At 36.8% G+C, this 22239-nt stretch overlaps 2 protein-coding genes across 4 annotated transcripts in view; one reads left to right on the top strand and one right to left on the bottom strand.

Annotated features, from left to right (window-relative positions):
* Positions 1 to 6622, bottom strand: part of TAF1A (TATA-box binding protein associated factor, RNA polymerase I subunit A) — a 35409-nt gene extending 28787 nt beyond the window's left edge. For 2 of the 3 annotated variants that reach the window (XM_007172050.2, XM_057544890.1), the window contains exons 1-3: positions 6532 to 6617; positions 5241 to 5363; positions 1166 to 1335 (exon numbers count right to left, since the gene is read on the bottom strand). In XM_007172050.2, coding sequence (XP_007172112.1) covers positions 1166 to 1335; positions 5241 to 5361 — 291 coding nt within the window. In that variant the 5' untranslated portion in view covers positions 5362 to 5363; positions 6532 to 6617. Of the gene's footprint in view, positions 1 to 1165; positions 1336 to 5240; positions 5374 to 6531 lie in introns of all 3 variants that reach the window. The other variant, XM_007172049.2, reaches the window with a different exon arrangement.
* A 192-nt stretch (positions 6623 to 6814) lies between these two features.
* The window catches only part of MIA3 (MIA SH3 domain ER export factor 3), a 79557-nt gene continuing 64132 nt past the window's right edge, over positions 6815 to 22239 (top strand). Inside the window, exon 1 of the mRNA XM_057544866.1 lies at positions 6815 to 6866. Within this exon, the coding sequence (XP_057400849.1) occupies positions 6830 to 6866 (37 nt within the window). The 5' untranslated portion in view covers positions 6815 to 6829. The remainder of the gene's footprint in view (positions 6867 to 22239) is intronic.

The following is a 22239-nucleotide window of genomic DNA, read 5'->3' as shown; positions in this document are numbered from 1 at the left end:
GTGCAGGTGCAGCAATGGAGGAAGTGAGAAGTACTCAGACTGCAGGGAGCGTGTTTTCAAAGTAGAGCTAACAGGATTTTCTGATGGTTTGGATATGGGGTATAAAAGAAAAAACACCCCAGAGTTTGGCCCTCGCAATTAGACACATAAAGGAAACGTCACCTGAGATGAGGAAAATTAGGCTGGACAGGGATATCAGAAGACCTAGTTTAGATATGTTACTATGATGTGACGTACCATACTAGCTGATACTAGACATCAAGAGGTGACGTTGAGTAGACAGCTGGATACAGGAATCTGGACTTGAAGAGAGATGTCAGGACCCCAGATACACAATTGGGGATTGCCAGCATGCAGACTGAATGTAAGGCTATGAAACTGAATGAGATCATCAAGAGTGAGTTCAGATAACGATAACAACTAAGGGTTAGAGTTCTTGGGTAGTCCCACGTCAGAAAGCAAAGGAGAAGAGGAGCAGTCAGAAAAGGAGACCGAGGAATGGCCAGTGAGGTAGGAGAAAAAACTGAGAGTACCGTGTCCTGGAAGCCAGACAAAGAAACTATGTCACACAGGAGGGAATGATCTACTATGTTTAATATTGCTGACAGATCAAGTCAGATGAGCACTGAGAATCTGCCACTGGATTCAGCAACATGGAGATAACTGTTGACCTTGACAAAGCAATTTGGTAGAAATGGTGATGGCTGGTGGGCAGTCTAACTGGAAAGGGTTTGGAAGGGACAGGTACACACAACTCTCTCAAGGAGTTCTGCTGAAAGGCAGAATGGAGAAATGGGGCACAGCCTGTGGAAGAAGTAGGGGTCAAGAGATGATGCTAAATGGGAGAAACAACAACATGTTTGTTTGAAGATGGGGAACGTCCTACAGAAAGGGGAAAATAAGGACACAGGGAAAGAATTATTTAAATGAATGAGTATTGGGGAATCTGAGAATTCAGATTTAAAACTATTTTTGTCTCCTTTAAAATGATAATAGGAAAAAGAAGTGTGCAAAAAAATGTCCTCATACAAACTCTCTACCCAAAACCACTTTTAGTAGCTTTTAGTAAAATCAACCAATAGCAAAAGCTATCCTGGGTGGAGTTCAAGAGGCAGAAACTCCCAGGATTCTGTCCTATCTTCCAGCAGACTCAGACCTTACTTACCTCCGGTGCAATCTGTCTTTTGTTGCTATCTGAATCTTCCAAGATCTGAAAGTAACTGTGCATGTATTCTGCAGCTCGCTGCCACTGGTGCTTCAGCAGAGCTTCTTGGATAAGACTTAAACAAGCACTTGTTGTCTGAGCAAAATCCTTCTCCTGTCTTCCTCCAGTCGCTATAAAGGTTAAAGAGGAGAGTCTTGACCCACAGTGACCCCAAATCAACAATTTAAGAAACTTATTTCTGATAAGCATAGTTTTAACAAGTAGAGCAGTAGGTATTACTTAACCCAACCCATCCCCAATTCCAAAGCTGGCTCCATTTGAAACAAACTCTTCCATCCATTTTAACTAGTTTTAGCAAATGAAAAAAATGTCTAATTAGAAGATGTCTAATTTGACATTCTCGGGCTACTGGGATCACCAGATCCTTCAAATCTGATTCAACTGTCCTTTCATCCTTGCACTAAACAATCTGGGAAGAATCTCTTAAAGAGGGCCCCAAAAGCACAGTCCCAAGTATTTAGAATGGGTAAAAATCATCAGGGTCATCCTAGGAAAGTATGGTCTTTTTTACCTACCTATGTTCTGAAAACCCCAAGAGGTGCACTTTTATTTTTTAAGGACTGAGTTCCCAGTAACTCAGTGATGTAAATGCAGATGAGACAATAAGTGTAGACATTAGCATTTATATCTCTAAAGTACTGACAATCCTCTTGTTAAGAATATTTGGGCTTAGTTACAACCCCGGTTATAAGTAACAGGTGGCATATTGCCACCTCTTCTTCCCTTCCCACGCTACTAAAGACGCGTACAGGCCAGCAGTCTTCCATTTGGGGTACCCTCACCCCTGGGAGTACACAGAGACTAGTAAGTACCATGCAAAGATAGTTTTACAGCAATTAACCTGCAGATCTTCAACTTTCTCACATACTCTTTCCTAAAATTGATCTCCTAGAAAACTGTGCCTATACACAAGACTTCATGATCAAAATCATTATATTTTACCTTAAGGTGAAAATACAGGTGTTTAGTGTTGAGAAAGTGAACGACTCTAACACATCCATTTGCAAGTCAGGTGATTTTTAATTCTTTGCTTATCAAAATTGTAGGAGAACCTAATAATTTTTTATTTTAGATCACTAAGTAATTTTTTCATAAATAATTCAGAAGGAATCCAAAGACATGATACATTGCTATAATTAAACTCCATTCATTGCCAGCTAGTTACTTATGTCACTAAAGTTTCTCAGAATTTCCACCAATTAAAACAAAATACGGTAGAACTGAAGCTAAATCTTTTCTCATTCTAGGAATACGTAATATTCATCCACAGATATAAGAACTGGAAAAAAGTGATAACCTTACCCATTTTATTGAGATAAATACGCAATAAAAATTTACCTTTACTACTTAAACTTTAACAAAAATTGTAACACTACTTATGTTATTTTGATTAGGTGGGTACAATAATCAATTACAATGATTTCTTAATCCAGAAGAGATTTTAATACTTAAAACCGTACAGGATATTAACAAAAATTAATTAAATGTAGATACATACTTTATGGCAAGAATAAAAGTATAAAAGAAAAAGGAACAATATAAAATTTCCATCTATTAAAAGCTTTTTCATAAATACTAAATGGATGATAAAGGTATCACATCCCTATATTATTTAGATTCCACCAAACTATTTTTTTAAGTCACATGATAATTTCATTTAAAATTGCCAATATATGCCAAAAATTATGCCTTTTGCAACTCTCAAACTTATCATACAATTTTTAGATGGCACCTTAAACCTGTGCAAGATAGTACCTAATTCTTCAGGAAAAAAAAAAGTAGAAGACTATTTCTCTTTTTTTTTTCCCCTTAAAGATTTATTTATTTATTTATTTGGCTGTGTCGGGTCTTAGTAGCGGCACACGGCATCTTCATTGCAGCACGCAGGATCTTCAGTTGCGGTGTGCCGGATCTTTTAGTTGCCGCATGCAGGATCTAATTCCCTGACCAGGGATCAAACCAGGGCCCCCTACATTTGGAGCACAGAGTCTTAACCGCTGGACCACCAGGGAAGTCCCAAAGACTATTTCTCTTGACCAGTGCTTCTCAAACTTTTTAAATGTACATACAAATCACCTGGGGCTCCTGATGTAGTCTTAGTATCCCCAGGGAGCTTATTAGAAATGCAGAATACTATGTCCCATCCACCTCTCTGAATTAGAAGCTGCATTTAACAGGATCTACACCCAAACTCCCAGTATCAGCAGCAACACCAGGCAGCTAGGCCAAGAAAGTGACAAAATACCTCTTCCCTAAAACCTCGGTTATTCACCTAAAGGAAAACTGATCTCAGGCCAGACTCCCTTCTACCTCTCAAGTTTTCACAGCTCAAACTGGAAATCAACTTTAGACTAGGATACATAAATCTTTGGAAAATTCCCCTCCTGTCTTCCAACTGAGCCTAATTACCTCAGGAGTAGCTCTCATTTCATCCTTCGTGAGCAAAAGATAATCTTCTTTGTTGCTGATAAACTTTAAGAATAACTGTCAAGGAAAATAAATTTGATGGAATGAGGTACAATAAAGAACCAGTGCCATCAACCTAATTTCTAATTTCCTTGAAATAACCTGGAAACTTGTCAGCCTGTCAACAAATATTTTTTGAGCACTACCATAGCCAAGCACTATTCTAGGTGCTCAACATACAGCTTTATTCCAGATTGGTGCCCACCTTCAAAGTTTTTATTCTAGGGGACACACCCTTCAAAACGCCAAAAGAAATTTAAGAGAATAAAAAATAAATAATTGTTAGGCAATTGTGTTTTCCTACTGTGGTTAATTACCACTACAATGTCAATATTACCTGCAACTATATTCTCATTGCAGACAGAAAGTATTTGGGGTTTAACAGGCTATCTGTACTATATGAAACATGTCTAAGCATGTAAATTCTGGTCTTAAACCTACTTGTTTGTGGACTGACTCAAGCTCTCTATAGGACACTGGTGACAGACACACGCCCAGGTATGCCTTAAAACTAGCAGAAACTTTAGATTACTAGTTCCCTACAAGGGGTGAGGTAGCATGCCCTCTGAAGTACCATTCATTCAAACCTGGCTCAAACCATGTACATTAATTCAGCAAAAATAAAATGAGGAAAGAGGAAGTAAACTATTATTTTTTCAACACTCACTATGCATGACGCTCTATGCTAGGCACTTTACATATATTATCCCTTTTTTCAATATATGTATCTCAATGTAGGCTTTGAGATCAGATGGGCCTGGATTTGACTCCTGATACCGGCATTAAGAATTTTAACTTCTTCTGAAGTTCAGTTCCCTCATCTCTAAAATGCCTTGCACATAGATTTACTGAGGATTAATTTACTGAGATAATTAAATGAGATAATATTTAGATTAAAAAATAAAGAAATAAGAGCTAAACTCTAGGAGCCAGGGAATCTCAGTCAAGGGAAAGAAAGCCAGGCTAAGAAAGATATATTTGTGGGCAATTAGAAAAGTGCCGGTTCAAATGTATTCCCAGGACTACACAACCCAACATGCCAACATACAGAAAACTGCTTCTTTTATATATTCTGATAAGGAATTTATTCCATAGAAAAACTTGTTTATTTCTACATTAGATGAAAATAGAAGAAAATATTCCTTTCTTGAAATCTATTATAAATCAATTCTATTAGGGCTTATTTCAATGCAATTCAACAGAAACTTCTGGTATGTACTCCTCAGTGGTAGAGATCATATCTTCTTCAACTATGTATCCCCAATATTTAACCAATGCCAGGGATATAATAAATGCTCAGTAAGTATTACTGGGGGGAAAAAAAGTGTATCTACCATAATACAGACTGTTATTAATTCAAAGGAAAAGAATTCTAAAAGAAAAAAAAAATCTATTTTTATTATTTCTTTTTTATTAACAGCCTAAAAAAAATCCTCATACATTCTTATTTTGAAAGTTGAACCAGCTTGGTTATCCATTTTTGTATCCATATTGAATCTTATCATCTCCTTGCATTAGAGCTGAAATGGCTATATGTTATTTTACTTACCTATGGTTTCTATATGCTTTTGGAGCCAAGGAAGACACATTCCTGTACCAGAGGGCACACGCGGTTCCTCCTGTTCATCCTCTGTTGTGGGCCTTATCAATTCTTCACTGAAATCACTCATACCTATTCCAGACTGAGAATATCAGTTACTTTTTGTACATCTTAATCCACAGGCTTCTGAGTTATACAGAAAGACAGCCATCTTTTATCTAATAAATATCAATGATCAACAAAATTAATTGTACCTGGTAGTTCCTTTAAAGAAATGAATTTAATTATGTCAGCAGCAGTCAAAATGAATGACCCATTAAAAAAAAAAGACAACTGCAACTACTACTATATTTCAAGAAGATACAAAGATAGATAAGATACTAACCTTTTAAGTTTAAAAAAAGTCATCTAGAGGAAGAAACATCAAAATAATGTATAATAAAACAATATGACAAATAATAACAGTAATAGTTAACATTTATTGGGCCCTTTCTATACACCAGGGCTATTAATCCTTACAGAAATCCGGAGGTAAGTGGTATTACTTTCTTCCATTTTCATGCTGAAAAAACCTGAAGGGCTCAGTGAAACTATGTAACCTGGCTCAGTGTCACAAAAAGGTGAGGACAATATTCTGGGAACTAGAACACCAAACACACTTGGCATGAACAGAGTTTGGGGTGTGAGTGGAGGAGGGGGGCGGAAGGCAGATGACGGGAAAAGAATCTACAAAAACAGCCTTGTGCCAAGCTGAGTTTGGACTTAACCGTCCAGATGCTCAGGACCCCTCTCCCTCCTTCCACATATCCAATTGATTATTAGGTCCTGCTGGTAATACCTGCTAGTACTTCTCCTATCTTCTCTCTGCTCCGCAACTCTACACCACTCCCCTGGCTCGGGACACCTTCAAACTGTGTCTGGACTGCTGCATTAGCTTTCTAACTATTTACCCTGCCTCAAATTTGGCTTCTCCACATCACAACCCGAATAAACCTTTCAAAATCAAATTCTGTGGTTACGAGCACGGGTTTTAAATAACACTTGAGTTTGAACCCGACTCACACGTATTTTAAGGAGTCATTCCAGAAGAAGCTCTCCCTTCTCAAATTCTCAAAGCCTAAACTGGTGTCTTGCAGTTGTCACGGTAACCAAAGCTGCCCCACCCCTCCAGGCTCGCCCTCAGAACTCAAGGTTTCAGAGGATCAGGAGAAAATAGGAGAACACGGGTGAAACCTACTACAGCCATTCCCGTTCCACTGTGAACGCAGGCAATGAGATGGAAGACAACCGCGGGACTTACCTGCCTAAAGCCAGAGTTCTTCTGCGACACCAAACTCAGTATCCAGACTCTGGACCAGCATGAGCAAACTCTCACGGGAAGCGGAGTTAGCGACTTGAGAGCGGAAGTGTACAAAACCTGACCCCGACGCTACGGCGGCGCGCAGACGCAGCCCCGCCCCTAACTCCCGATTGGGCGCTGGAGGCACCTCGACCCGGAAGTGACCCGGAAGTGGCCGTGGGCAGCCGCCTTCCCATTGGATTGAACCCAGGTGTACATCTTTGTCTCAGCGGAAAGAAGTGGGAGACTTTAGTTGCAAATGAAGATTAATGCAACGGGAGGTCGGCTGGATGAGGGTAACAGTCCAAGTAGCAGAATGTCAGTTTACTCGAGTAGTTCCCCGTACGACGACCTTTCAGTTACTGCTTGGCTTGCTGGCGCGTGCCGCGAGCCTCGGAGGCGCGGCTCGTGGCCCTAACAAGATAAATCTCTGTATAGCCTGTTAATTGCTTCCTTGAAATCTTTTTCCTTTTTCATTAAAGGTTTAGCTTTGAATTTAAGTGACTCTGACTGCTCCCCCAAAATTTGGACGAGAATATCTTTTCCTTCTCAGCGGGAGTGGTTCTGTGCACCGGTCTGGAGTCACTTTTCATGAGGAACGTTGATGAACTTATGAAATAAGGGTTGAAAGTAAGATGGTTAAATGTGAAATGAGGGAAAATTGAGGGGTTCTAGGGAAGATGACCCTGGAAAAGCAGAGACTCGTTGGAACACAATATTTCCAAAATTTGGGGGGTTCATCTGTGAAGGAAGAGTCAGACTTTTTTCGTAGCATCAGAGAACGGAACTCGAACTAAGTAGTGAAAGTTAAAGAGAAGCAGCTTTAAAGTCATTACAAGAGTTTTGTTCATAACTAAGGCTGCACAAATAATGGCATGAGCTCCCACAGGAATCTTTTGAGTTTCCCCTGCCCTGAAAGTGTACCATTTGAGCAGAATCACAATATTGTACAGGTGATTAAAGGGTCTAGTGAGAATTTGTACAGGGATTCCTTAAAATGCTGAAATACTTGATTATATGTTGTCTTCATAAATACTATGCAGTAGCTATGGGCTTGTGAGAAAAATTCTCCTGCTGCTTTTTGTGTCATAAATCCTTGGTCTCACTCAAGCCCCTGCTCTAACTCCACAGGCAAGGCTGACCTAAATGACAGTTGTGGTCCAAGAGGACACACAGAAAATAATATAGTCATAGTTTTATTGTATAAAGGTTTGGTCTGGCTACATTTCTTCCCCTGCTATGAAGTATAATTTCACCGAAGCCAAACTAGAATGGATTTTATCTGGCTAGAAATTCATGCTTCCACAAAAATGGGGAAGATATTTCCGATTTACCTTAACATTATCAGACAACTGTAGACAACGGTAGACAAAAGACAGAAAGTTAAGAACTAACATTGATATCTTTCTGTCCTCTACCTACCTCTTTCCTTTTCCATGGTACAGTTCTGGTAGAAAATGTTGGAGAGAAGAGAGTAAAAAGAAAATGACTATACTACCGATAGCATAAACAAGATTAAAAAAAAGAAATGGCATGACAAAAATGCAAACATAAAACAAAGCAAAGCATACCAAAGACTTCTAGATTCCAATCTAGGAGAAAACATGTTCTAAGGAACAAAAAGATGTTCTTACAATTGCATTGTGCCAAAGAGCAACTTAACATGATGAATTACATTTTTTTAAAAACTGCAAACTCTTATTTAGACAATATTATTCCCACAAACCTTTTGATTATTCCCGTGAAGCTTTATTAGATTCCCTGCAATCTAATAAAGAATGTTTCAGACACCAATTAGAAAGATTAGATTCACCTGAAAATTCTCTAGAAAAGATACTTCTTAAATCTCATTAAAATGAACTTCACCAGGTTTTCTCACCTCTGACATGAGACAGTGTCAAGATTTCCAGTCCTAAATGCTCCTTTATGAGGAAGAGACCTTGGCCCAAGACAACTAACAGCTCCTTGATCTCATTCCATAAAATTCATTCTAGCCATAAGAAAAGAAAAATCATTTGTGTAGGTTTTTTGCTGACCTTTAACTTACAATCTGCAGCAGGGGTCAACAAACTCTAAAGAGACAGTAAATATTTTAGACTCGGTAGGTGATACAGTCTCTCTGTCACCACTACTATTTAACTCTGCTGTTGCAGCACAGAAGCAGTCATAGATAAATATAAGTGAATGAGAATGTCTGTGTTCTAATAGAACTTTATTTACAAAAACAGGTGGCATGCTGGATTTGGCCTATTGGCCATAGTTTGCCAACAGTTGCTCTAGAGTACCAATTAATGTTTATGCTCACAACAGAGATTCGATTAGTATACATACATACATACATAAAATTTTAAAGATACATGATCATATTAGTGATGATTGTTGTATCCAAAAGATATCTATACTAAAAATAATTACTGATATCATCATACATCTCAATCATTATGATAGTCACTGACTATATTGCTTCTCCTGGGTGCTTTAACATACAACTGGTAGCTGTTAATGCCGAGGAGTAACTGCGTTCTGTTGTGGAGAAACCTGGTTATAAGAGGTAAATGAGATCAGCCGTCATGAAGATGATGTATATTTACTTAATTACAATTTTTTTTTTTTACCACGCCACCTCGCGGCTTGTGGGATCTTAGTTCCCCCACCAGGGATCAATCCCAGGCCACGGCAAGGAAATAGCCAAGTCCTAACCACTAGACCACCGGGGAATTCCCACTTAATGACAATTATTATCCAAATAACTCTACATACTGCATCTCAACCTATATTCTCCTAAGTTTTAATTGAGAAGCATGTTCTTTTGTTAAGAATAAAGGGAAAAAAATCCTCTACAGTCATTCCAAATAATTCAAAATATATCCATGATTTGACTATTAATACAAAGAAAAAAATACAATTAATTCAGGTGTAAATTTAAGATGAGATAATGCGGAAGAGGGAACAAATGTGGGAATGTGGAAGTAGAACAATATAAGACCCCTCTCAGAGGAGAGAAAATTCAAATTCAGACATGTAAGACATCTAGTAAGGTAGTATTAGCTTTAATTATATATATATATATTATATATATTTTATTTTATTTATTTTATTATATATATATTTTTTTATTTACTTATATATACTATATATATATATATATATATATATATATAAAATATCTCCCTTGTAGATCCAAGTAACTTTGATATATAGGGATTTTTTTTCTTAGGTTGATATTATAATTCGTTTCTTTTACAGAATATTCACAACCGCAGGTGCTTTGTTAACTGATCAGATTTTAACAAAAGTCTTAAGCAGTGCTTCTCAACTGGGAGGTTGGTGTCCTTTCTACTGGGGCGGGGGTGTGGATGCATGGGGGCAATTTTTATTTTGTTACCATGACTAAGGATGGTACTAAAATTTCATAGCCAGGGCTAGGATTTTTGTATATCCTGCAACTGGTAGGAATATTCCACCCAAAATGTCAATAGAGCTCTAGAGAGAAACATTTGCCTAAACAAGTTACATGTTCTGCAACTGTGTTTTCCTACAGTTCAACCTAAGGGGATAAGGGCTCTTGTGCAAATTGTTTTATTACACATTTAAATGTCATTCTTGGTTTGTTTATGTTTGTCAGGAATAGTAAATGTGTTTAAGGTAATTATGAAAAATAAATGATAACAAAATAACAAAAGTCTGATTGCAAACAAAAAATAGGAGGTTTTGAGATAATCACCATCATTCTTTCTCTTTCCACAGAAGTTCCAAGAGAGGTTGGCCAAAAATATTTTAAATCCTAAAACACAATTTTAAGCTTTGCTTTTCTTTAAAATGTATACAAAATAATGTGCAAATGTGTATAATATATGGTTTGGATCTGGTGTTAATATTTAATCCCTGCTTTCAAGAGCTGTGCTGCCTTTAAATGTGCCTAAATTGAGATGTACTGTAAGTGTAAAATACACACCAGATTTCAAAGAGATCATATGAAATAAAGAATGTAACATGTCTCATTAATAATTATTATATTTATTACAAGTTGAGATGATAATATTTTGGATATATTGGATTAAATAAAATTTATTAAAATTAACTTCATCCGTTTTGATTTTAACGTGACTTCTAGAAAATTTAAATGACATATGTAGCTGGCATTATATTGCTATTGGACAGCATTGTTCTAGAGAATCAGTGAGAACTAAGGGAAATATCAAGTTATATTTAGATTCTCTGTTTAATCATTCTAGTTTGGTGTCATTGATTCATCCTCTTATGTATTCCATACCATTTCAAATCCCATGTAGAATTAAATTGGAATGAGCTTTTGTACTTGCAGAGAATTCTTACTCTTTCGGTGTGCAATTGCTTAGGATCCACTCTTGAGTGCAGTCTTCATAATGGTATTTATGTTCCGGATCCTAATTTATACTGCTTGTATCAATCAAAATGCTGAACATTCAGGAGGTTTGCTGTGTATGATCTGTAACATCTGCTCTGATTGTATGTTCCGTCAAGGGCATATTTTCTCCCTCTCAGCTCTCAATGTCTCCTTCCAGAAGGCACGTTTGACCTCACAAGCACACTTTGGGGGTTCTGTTACCCTCCATGCTACCTTTTAGTAAGAAGGAAACAGTTTCCATGGTAGAGGTACTATCAAAAAATGTCTCCTCTGTGACAAAGTCATTGATTTGCTGACACTCTTGTACCATCAACCATTCCTATTGGCTGTAAGAGCCTGAAGTTCTGCTGTTTAATTATTTAAGCAACATAAATGGGCAACATTTTAATATATTATCCCATTGCTTCTATGTATTTATTTATTTATTTTTGGCTGCGTTGGGTCTGTTGCTAAGCGTGGGCTTTCTCTAGTTACGGCGAGCGGGGGCTACTCTTCCTTGTGGTGTGCGGGCTTCTCATTGCGGTGGCTTCTCTTGTTGCGGAGCACAGGCTCTAGGCACGCGGGCTCAGTAGTTGTGGCTCATGGGTTCTAGAGTGCAGGCTCAGTAGTTGTGGTGTTCCACAGCATGTGGGATCTTCCCAGACCAGGGATCAAACCCACATGCCCTGCATTGGCAGGTGGATTCTTAACCACTGTGCCAGGAGGGAAGTCCCTCCCACTGCTTCTTATAGAAACATTATGAAGTTTTACCATGAGCCCCAATGTTATAGACAAGGAATCTGAGACTCAGAAAAGTTAGCAACTTGCCTAAGGTCACACAATTAGACTTCTGATACCTAGTTTAATGCTTTTGACTACATTCTCTGCCTATGCTATTGTACTAGTAAGGAAGTAATTCCTATCTGAAAACCATAAATAGGTAGAGCCAAACAGTCTACACTGTGGAAATTGTGTTGTCCAGGCCCTACCCTGGAATTTGTTCTGTATTTGATCAAAGCACCAAATATTTGACTTCTGTGAAAATAGTGCCAAGGTAAATTAGGCAGAACCGGAAACAAGAACTTCTATATAAGCCTATGTGTTACTGGCAATTTCAGATGTTTGAGTTTCTTTCTTAGTTCAGTAGAAATGGGAATAATATTTGTCAGGACTAGACAAATAGTACATGGTGATAGAAGACCTTGCCTTGTATGTGACGCACTCCCAGGAGAACATACCCTTTGACATGACTTTGACGTGGCTTTTTAATTGTAGGAAAAGGATTTAACTCTACTGGCCATGCCCAGCACAAATCTTCATTCTCCTTGGCGTTTAGAACAGGATACTTGCTTAAATTCCACTTCAGTTATATGATCCCTTTACTTAAAGTCTGATAGCTTTCTGTTTTTTATTCTAAGTCTAATTTATTGTGCTTGATTAATAATCTTTCAAAATCCGACCTACCCTAGCCACCCAAATTTATCTCCCACTACTCTTTAACAGGATCATTTCACTCTAGTAAGATTAGGTCTCATTACTGTTGTTGTCTTTTCTCTTATGTTTCTTTGTGTCCATCCCTAGTCTCCCTGCTCTATCACTAAGCAACCACTGTCATAGGTTAGTTAGAATTTTCTAGAATTTTATATAGATGCAGTTTTACAGTGTGTATTATTTTAGGGGTCTGTGTTATTTCACTCAGAATTTCTTTGTTGTTGCTAGTATCAATAGTTCCTTTTTATTGCTGAGCAATATCCCAAAATTTAACATCTATTTAGCTGTTGATGGACAGCTGTTTTTTGTTTGTTTGTTTTTGGTTTTTTTGTGTGTGGTTTTTTTTACTATTACCAGTGAAGCCACCATGAACATTTGCGAACAAGTCTTGGTTTGGATATATACTTTTATTTCTCTTGAGTGAATACCCAGGAGTGGAAAGACTGCATTCATATGATAAGGTGTAATTTTTAAAGACACTGTCAAACTGTTTTCCAAAGTGGTTGAATCACTTTAAATTATAACCAGCAGCGTTATGAGAGATCCAATTATCCTCATCCTTGGCAACATCTGTTATGATCAGTCTTTTAAATTTTAGCCATTCTAGTGCATGTGCCATAATAGCTCATTATGGTTTTGATTTGCCCTTCCCTAATGACTGATGATGGTATTCAATATCTTTTCTTACATTAATACATACCTGCCACATTTGTATCTTCTTTAGTGAAGTGTCTGTTTAAATTTTTGACCCACTTTTTTCAAATTGGGTATTTTTTTCTTCTTATTAATAAGTTGTAATAGTTATTTATATATTCTAGATACAATTCCTCTGTTGAATGTATGTTTTGCAAATATTTTCTCCCAGTCTGTGGTTTACCTTTCCATTTTCATAACAGTGAATGTAGAAGTGAGAGCAAACTTTTTTTTAAAAATTAATTTATTTTATTTTTGTTGCATTGGGTCTTCGTTGCTGTATGCAGGATTTCTCTAGTTGCGGAGAGCAGGGGCTACTCTTCATTGCGGTGCGCAGGCTTCTCATTGCAGTGGCTTCTCTTGTTGCAGAGCACGGGCTCTAGAGCACAGGCTCAGTAGTTGTGGCACACGGGCTTAGTTGCTCCGCAGCATGTGGGATCTTCCCCGACCAGGGCTCGAACCCGTGTCCCCTGTATTGGCAGGCGGATTCTTAACCACTGCACCACCAGGGAAGCCCCAGAGCAAACGTTTTTATTTTTATAAAGCCCATATTACTGATTTATTTATTTTAGAGTTTGTGGTTTTTGTGTGTATTTTTGAAATCTTGGCAAACCTGAGGTCACAAACATTTTCTCCTATGTTCTCTTCAATAAGTTGTTCTTACATTTAGGTCAATGATCTATTTCCAGTCAGTTTTTGTATATGGTGTGTAGTAAGCGTTGAGGTTGATTTTTTTTTTTTTTAACCTATGGCTATTCAATTGTTTCAGCACCATTTATTATAAAGATTAACATTTCTCTATTGAACTGCCTTGGCATGTTTGTTGAAAATCAGTTGCCTATATATGTGTAGGTTTATTTCTAGACTGTCTGCTCTGTTCCGTGGACCTATTGTGTGTCTGCTTACACTAATATCACACTATTATAATTAATGTAACTATAATAAGTCTTGAAAACTGTAGTGTAACTCTTCCAACTTTCTCTTTTTCAAAGATATTTTGGCTATCCTATGTCCTTTGCATTTCCACATAAATCTTAAAATTAGCTCGTTGATTTCTACAAAGAAACCTGCTAGGATTTTGATTGAAATTACATTAAATTCATAGATCAGTTTAAGTAAAATGGACATTATTACAATATTAAGTCTTCCAATCCATGAATATGGTTTAGCTCTCCATTTATTTCGTTGTTTAATTTTCATCAACAGTAATTTATACTCTTCAGTATTCAGTTCTTTCACATCTTTTATCAGATTTACCCCAAAATATTTCATTTTGGGTGCTATTGTAAAAAGTATTATGCTTTTAATTTCACATTCTGATTGTTCATTGCTGGCATATAACAGCACAATTAATTTTTGCATATTGTTCTTGTATCCTGAAACCTTGCCAAACTCACTAATTCTAGTAGCTTTTCTGCAGATTCCTAGGATAGTCTACATAGTCGTTGTCTGCAAATTTCACTTCATCCTTTCCAATTTTAGGCCTTTTATATTTTTCTTGCCTTTTTCACTACTTCAGTACAGTGTAGAATAGAAATGGTAAGAGCAGACCTCCTTGACTTCTTCCTAATCTTTAAAGGAAAGGGTTCAGTCTTTGATCAATAAGATTGACACTAGCTATAGGTTGGGGGTTTTTTAAATAAATTTATCTATTTATGTATTTTTGGCTGCGTTGGGTCTTCGTTGCTGTGCGCGGGCTTTCTCTAGTTGCGGAGAGCAGGGGCTACTCTTCGTTGCGGTGCGCAGGCTCTCATTGTGGTGGCTTCTCCTGTTGCGAGCATGGGCTCTAGGCAGGCGGGCTTCAGTAGTTGTGGCATGTGGGCTCAGTACTTGTGGCTTGTGTGCTCTAGAGCTCAGGCTCAGTAGTTGTGGCACACAAGCTTAGTTGCTCCGTGGCATGTGGGATCTTCCCGGACCAGAGCTCAAACCCATGTCCCCTGCATTGGCAGGCGGATTCTTAACCACTGCACCACCAGGGAAGTCCGCTATAGGATTTTTTTTTTTCCCCGCTATAGGATTTTTGTACAAGCCCTCTATCAATTTGAGAAAGTTTCCTCCTACAGGCATACCTCGTTTTATTGCGCTTTGCATTATTGCTTCACAGATATTGTGCTTTTTACAAATTGAAGTTGTGTAGCAGCCCTGCATGGAGCGAGTCTATTGGCTCCATTTTTTCTGACAGCATTTGCTCACTTCATGTCTCTGTATCACATTTTGGTAATTCTCACAATATTTCAAATTTTTTTCATTATTATCATATTGCTCTTTCATTATTATCATATCATATCTGTGATCAGTTATCTTTGATTTTACTATGACGACATTCACTGAAGGCTCATATGACGGTTATTATTTTTTAAGCAATAAACTATTTTTTAATGTACTTTTTTAGACATGATGCTATTGCACACTTAATAGACTACAGTATAGTGTAAACATAACTTGTACATGCACCAAAAAAATTGTGTGACTTGCTTTATTGTGGTATTTGCTTTATTGCAATTGTTTGGAACCAAACCCACAATATCTCTGCGGAATACCTGTATTCCCAAGGTGCTGAGAATTTTTACCAATAATAGATGTAAGATTTTGTCAAATATTTTTTGGTATCTATTGAGATGATAATATTATTTTTCTTTTTTTAATGTTCACATGATAAATTACATTGATTGGCTTTGGAATGTTAAAATAACCTTGCATTCCTGTGATAATACACACTTGGTAGTGATGTATTATAGTTTTTATATATTGATGGAATCAACTTGATTAAAATTATGTTAAAAATTTTTGCATCGGTATTCGTGAGGCTTTTGTAATATCATTATTACAAGGTTATTTTCTGGCTTGGTTCGCAGATAAGTAGAATGGGTTTGAACATATTTCACTCTCTTCAATTTTTCTGGAGAAGTTTGTAGTGTACAATTGGTATTATTTTTTCCTTTAATATTGATAGAAATCATTAGTGAAGCTATCTGGATATGGAGTTTTCTTTATTGGAAAATATTTTTTCTCCTAGCCACCAATTAATTTCTCTAATAAATAAATATGGGGCTGTTCAGGTTTTTTTTTTTTTTAAAGTGAGTTTTGATAGTCTGTGTGTTTCAAAGACTTGGCACATTTCACTTTAATTGTATAATTTATTGGCATAAAGTTGTTCATAATATTCCCTTTATATTCTTCTAATGTCTGTAGTTATGTCCTCTGTGTCATTGCTGATGTTGGCAATTAGTGTCATTTCTTTGTTTTCTTCCAGATCAATCTGACTAGAGCCTTGTAAGTTTTATTAGAATTCTCAAGGAATCAACTTTTGTTTCGTTGATTTTCTCTATTTTCTTTTTGCTTTCTATTTTATTGATTTCTGATTTTATCTTTATTATTTCCTTTCTTATGCTTGGGTTTTAATTTGCTCTTATTTTTCAAGTTTCTTAAGGTAGAAGGTGAAGTTATGATTTGAGACCTTTGTGGTTTTCTAACATAGGCATTTAAAGCTGTAAGTTTTCCTCTAAGCAGTACTTTAGTAACATTTTACCAATTTTGATATGTTGTGGTTTCAATTTCATTCACTGTGAAATACTTTCTAATTTCCTGTTTGATTTTGTTCTTTGACTCATGGGTTATTTAAAAGTTTGTTATTTAGATTCCAAAATGTGGAGATCTTTTTGTTACTGATTTCTAATTTAATTCCATGAGATCAACAAACATACTTTGTATGTTTCAAATTTTTTAAAATGTACTGTTCTATGGCCCACAATATCATGGTAAACGTTCCACAAATACTTGAAAAAGGAATGTGTATTCTGCTGTTTTGGGGTAGTGTTCTATGGAGATCAATTAGGTCAAGTAAACTGATGGTATTGTTTAAGTCTTCTGTATCCTTATTGACTCTCTAATTATTCTATCTATTATTGAGAGAAAGACGGCTTTTGAAATCTCCAACTATAATTATAAATTTGTGCAGTTCTCCTGTAAGTTCTGTTTTTGCTTTATATATTTTGAAGCTTTCTTATTAAGATGAACAATTAAAATACATGTATCCTCTTGATGATTTAACTTATTTAAAATTATTAAACAACTTCCTTTACCCCGGTAATATTCTTTGCTGTGAAATCTACTTTGTCTGACAATAATATGGCTACTCCAGCTTCCTTTTTTTTTTTTTTTAAAGATTTATTGATTGATTGATTGATTGATTGTTATGTTGGGTCTTCATTTCTGTGCTAGGGCTTTCTCTAGTTGCGGCAAGTGGGGGCCACTCTTCATCGCGGTGCGCGGGCCTCTCACCATCGTGGCCTCTCCTGTTGTGGAGCACAGGCTCCAGACGCGCAGACTCAGTAGTTGTGGCTCACGGGCCCAGCTGCTCCGCGGCATGTGGGATCTTCCCAGACCAGGGCTCGAACCCGTGTCCCCTGCATTGGCAGGCAGATTCTCAACCACTGCGCCACCAGGGAAGCCCTCCAGCTTCCTTTTGATTAGCGTTAGCTTGATTCATCTTTCTTTACATTTAACCTATTTGTGCCTTTATACTTAAAGTGTCTTGTTGTTTTTTTATAAATTTATTTATTTGTTTGTTTTTTATTTTTGGCTGTGTTGCATCTTCATTGCTGTGCAGGGGCTTCATCTAGTTGCGGTGAGCAGGCTTCTCACTGAGGTGGATTCTCTTGTTGCAGAGTATGGGCACTAGGCGCATGGCTTCAGTAGCTGTGGCTCACGGGCTTAGTTGCTCCGTGGCATGTGGGATCTTCCCGGGCCAGGGATCGAACCCGTGACCCCTGCATTGGCTGGCGGATTCTTAACCACTGCATCACCAGGGAAGCCCAAAGTGTGTTTTCTTATAGGAAGTGTAGAGTTGAGTCTTGCTTTTTATTTCTTTATTTTTAAAAAAATATTTATTTATTTATTTATTTAGTTGCACTGGGTCTTAGTTGCGGCACTCGGGATCTAGTTCCCTGACCAGGGATCGAACCCTGGATCCCCTGCATTGGGAGTGCGGAGTCTTAACTACTGGACCACCAGGGAAGTCCCAAGTCTTCCTTTTTAAAAATTAAATCTGAAAATCTATACCTTTTAATAGGGGTGTTTAGACCATTAATGTTTAATGTGATTATTGATAAAATTAGGTTTAAATCTATGGTCTTGCAATTTGCATTTTATTTACCTCATCTGTTCTTTGTTCTCCTTTTCTCTTTTTCTGTCTTCCTTTGGATGAATTGAGAACGTGTTGTCTGTTTGTTGGTTTACTAGCTATAATTCTTTGTGGTTTTGTTGTTGTTGTTACTATTGTTATAAAGTTCATAATATGCATCTTTAACTTATTACAGTATTCCTTCATGTGATATTTTATCACTTCCCTTATAGTTTTAGGTCTTTACAACAGTATACTCCCATTCTTCTTCTCCTGCTTTTATATGCTTATGGTCATACATTTTACATGTATGTACATATGTTATAAACATCACAGTATAGTGTTATTATTTTTACTTTAAATAGCTAATTATTTTTAAAGAGAGTTTTTAAATGAGAAAAATTATTTTACCTTTTATTTATTTTAACCAGAAATATATTTTATATTTGTCCACATATATACATTTATTGTACTCTTCACTTTTTGGTGTGGATTCAGATTTTCGTCTGGTATTTTCTTTCTGCTGAAAGACGTCAACATTTCTTGCAGTGTAGATATGGTAATGATGAATTCTTTTAGCTTTTGTGTGTCTGAAAATATATTTCACCATCTTTTTTGCTTTGTTTTGTTTTTCACATTTAGAAATTTGCTTTTTGGCATGGGAATCTTCTTAATTTTTTGTAACAGTGTTATTGACATATAATTCACATAAGTATACACTCACCCATTTGAAGTGAACAATTCAACAGTTTTTAGTATAATCACAGAGTTGTGCATGACCACAATCAATATTAGAACATTTTCATCACCCCTAAAATGAAATCCTGTACCTTTTATCTGTCACCCCTTTCTCAACTCCCCCATCTCTGCCAGCCCTAGGCAAACAATAATCTACTTTCTGTCTCTTCAGATTTGTGTATTCTGGACATTTCATGTAAATGGAACCATACAATATGCGGTCTTTTGTGGCTGGAGTTTTTCACTTTACATAATGTTTTCAAGGGTCATTCCTGTTGTAGCATGTATCAATACATGTTGTAGCATGTATTATTTCCCCCATTTTTTCTTTTGGCTATTGTATTGATATACAGCATTTTATTTATTTATTTACTAATTTATTAGTTGGGTGAACATTTGAGTTGTTTTCATTTTTGGCTATTATAAATAATGATACTATGAATATTTGTACACAAGTTTTTGTGTGGGTATATGTTTGCATTACTCTTGGTTCTATACCTAGGATTGGAATTACTGGGTTATATGGTAACTCTGTGTTTAAACTGTTGAGGAACTGAGATATTGTTTTTCAAAGGGGCTGTATTCTTTTACATTTCTACCAACAATGCATGAGATTTCCAGTTTCTCTACATCATTGCCAACACTTGTTATTATCTATCTTTTTTTATTATAGTTGTCTTCTTTTTTTTTTTTTTTTTTTACAGTAATAGTTGGAGACTTTAATATCCCACTCTCAACAATGGACAGATCATCAAGAAGAGAATCAATCCATAAGGAAACAGTGGATGTGAATAACACTGTAAACCAAATAGACCCAAAAGACACATACAGAACACTCCACTCAACCACACTAAAACGCACATTATTTTCAAGTGCAAACAGAACAACCCCCAGGATAGACCACATGGTAGGCCACAGAAAAAGTCCTAGCAAAAATTTTTTTTAGAACATCCTTATTGGAGTATAATTGCTTTACAATGGTGTCTTAGCTTCTGGTTTATAACAAAGTGAATCAGCTATACATATACATATATCCCCATATCTCTTCCCTCTTGTGTCTCCCTCCCACCCGCCCTATCCCACCCCTCTAGGTGGTCACAAAGCACCAAGCTGATCTCCCTGTGCTATGTGGCTGCTTCCCACTAGCTATCTATTCTACATTTGGTAGTATTTATAAGTCCGTGCCACTCTCTCACTTCGTCCCATCTTACCCTTCCCCCCATTGTGTCCTCAAGTCCATTCTCTATGTCTGCGTCTTTATTCCTGTCCTGCCCCTAGGTTCTTAAGAACCATTTCTGTTTTTTAGATTCCGTATATATGTGTTAGCATACGGTATTTGTTTTTCTCTTTCTGACTTACTTCACTCTGTATTACAGACTCTAGGTCCATACACCTCACTACAAATAACTCAATTTTGCTTCTTTTTATGACTGAGTAATATTCCATTATATATATGTGCCACATCTTCTTTATCCATTCATCTGTCAGTGGGCACTTAGGTTGCTTCCATGTCCTGGCTATTGTAAATAGAGCTGCAATGAACATTGTAGTACATGACTCTTTTTGAATTATGGTTTTCTCAGGGTATATGCCCAGTAGTGGGATTGCTGGGTCATATGGTAGTTCTATTTTTAGTTTTTTAAGGAACCTCCATACTGTTCTCCATAGTGGCTGTATCAGTTTACATTCCCACCAACAGTGCAAGAGGGTTCCCTTTTCTCCACACCCTCTCTGGAATTTATTGTTTGTAGATTTTTTGATGATGGCCATTCTGACTGGTGTGAGGTGATATCTCATTGCAGTTTTGATTTACATTTCTCTAATGATTCGTGATGCTGAGCATCCTTTCATGTGTTTGTTGGCAATCTGTGTATCTTCTTTGGATAAATGTCTATTTAGGGCTTCTGCCCATTTTTAGATTGGGTTGTTTGTTTTTTTGATATTGAGTTGAATGAGCCGCCTGTAACTTTTGGAGGTTAATCCTTTGTCAGTTGCTTCATTTGCAAATATTTTCTCCCATTCTGAGGGTTGTCTTTTCGTCTTGTTTATTGTTTCATTTGCTGTGCAAAAGCTTTTAAGTTTGATTAGGTCCCATTTGTTTATTTTTGTTTTTATTTCCATTTCTCTAGGGGCTGGGTCAAAAAGGACCTTGCTGTGATTTATGTCATAGAGTGTTCTGCCTATGTTTTCCTCTAAGAGTTTTATAGTGTCTGGCCTTACATTTAGGTCTTTAATCCATTTTGAGTTTATTTTTTTGTATGATGTTAGGGAGTGTTCTAATTTCATTCTTTTACATGTAGCTGTCCAGTTTTCCCAGCACCACTTTTTGAAGAGGCTGTCTTTTCTCCATTGTATATTCTTGCCTCCTTTATCAAAAATAAGTTGACCATATGTGTGTGGCTTTACCTCTGGGCTTTCTATCCTGTTCCATTGATCTATGTTTCTGTTTCTGTGCCAGTACCATACTGTCTTGATTACTGTAGCTCTGTAATATAGTCTGAAGTCAGGGAGCCTGATTCCTCCAGCTCAGTTTTTCTTTCTCAAGATTGCTTTGGCTATTTGGGGTCTTTTGTGTCTCCATACAAATTGTGAACTTTTTTGTTCTAGTTCTGTGAAAAATGCCAGTGGTAGTTTGATAGGGATTGCATTGAATCTGTAGATTGCTTTGGGTAGTATAGTCATTTTCACAATGTTGACTCTTCCAAGAACATGGTACATCTCTCCATCTGTTTCTATCATCTTTAATTTCTTTCATCAATGTCTTACAGTTTTCTGCATACAGGTCTTTTGTCTCCCTAGGTAGCTGTATTCCTAGGTATTTTATTCCTTTTGTTGCAGTGGTAAATGGGAGTGTTTCCTTAATTTCTCTTTCAGATTTTTCATCATTAGCGTATAGGAATGCAAGAGATTTCTGTGCATTAATATTGTATCCTACTACTTTAGCAAATTCATTGATTAGCTCTGGTAGTTTTCTGATAGCATCTTTAGGATTCTCTATGTACAGTATCATGTCCTCTGCAAACAGTGACAGCTTTACTTCTTCCTTTCCGATTTGGATTCCTTTTATTTCTTTTTCTTCTATGATTGCTGTGGCTAAAAGTTACAGAAGTATGTTGAATAATAGTGGTTAGACTGGACAACCTTGTCTTGTTCCTGATCTTAGTGGAAATGGTTTCAGTTTTTCACCATTGAGAATGATGTTGGCTGTGGGTTTGTCATATATGGCCTTTATTATGTTGAGGTAAGTTCACTCTATGCC

This window comes from Balaenoptera acutorostrata, chromosome 1, assembly GCF_949987535.1.
Source record: "Balaenoptera acutorostrata chromosome 1, mBalAcu1.1, whole genome shotgun sequence".
NCBI lineage: Eukaryota > Metazoa > Chordata > Mammalia > Artiodactyla > Balaenopteridae > Balaenoptera > Balaenoptera acutorostrata.
This window is presented reverse-complemented; position numbering and strand designations above follow the sequence as displayed.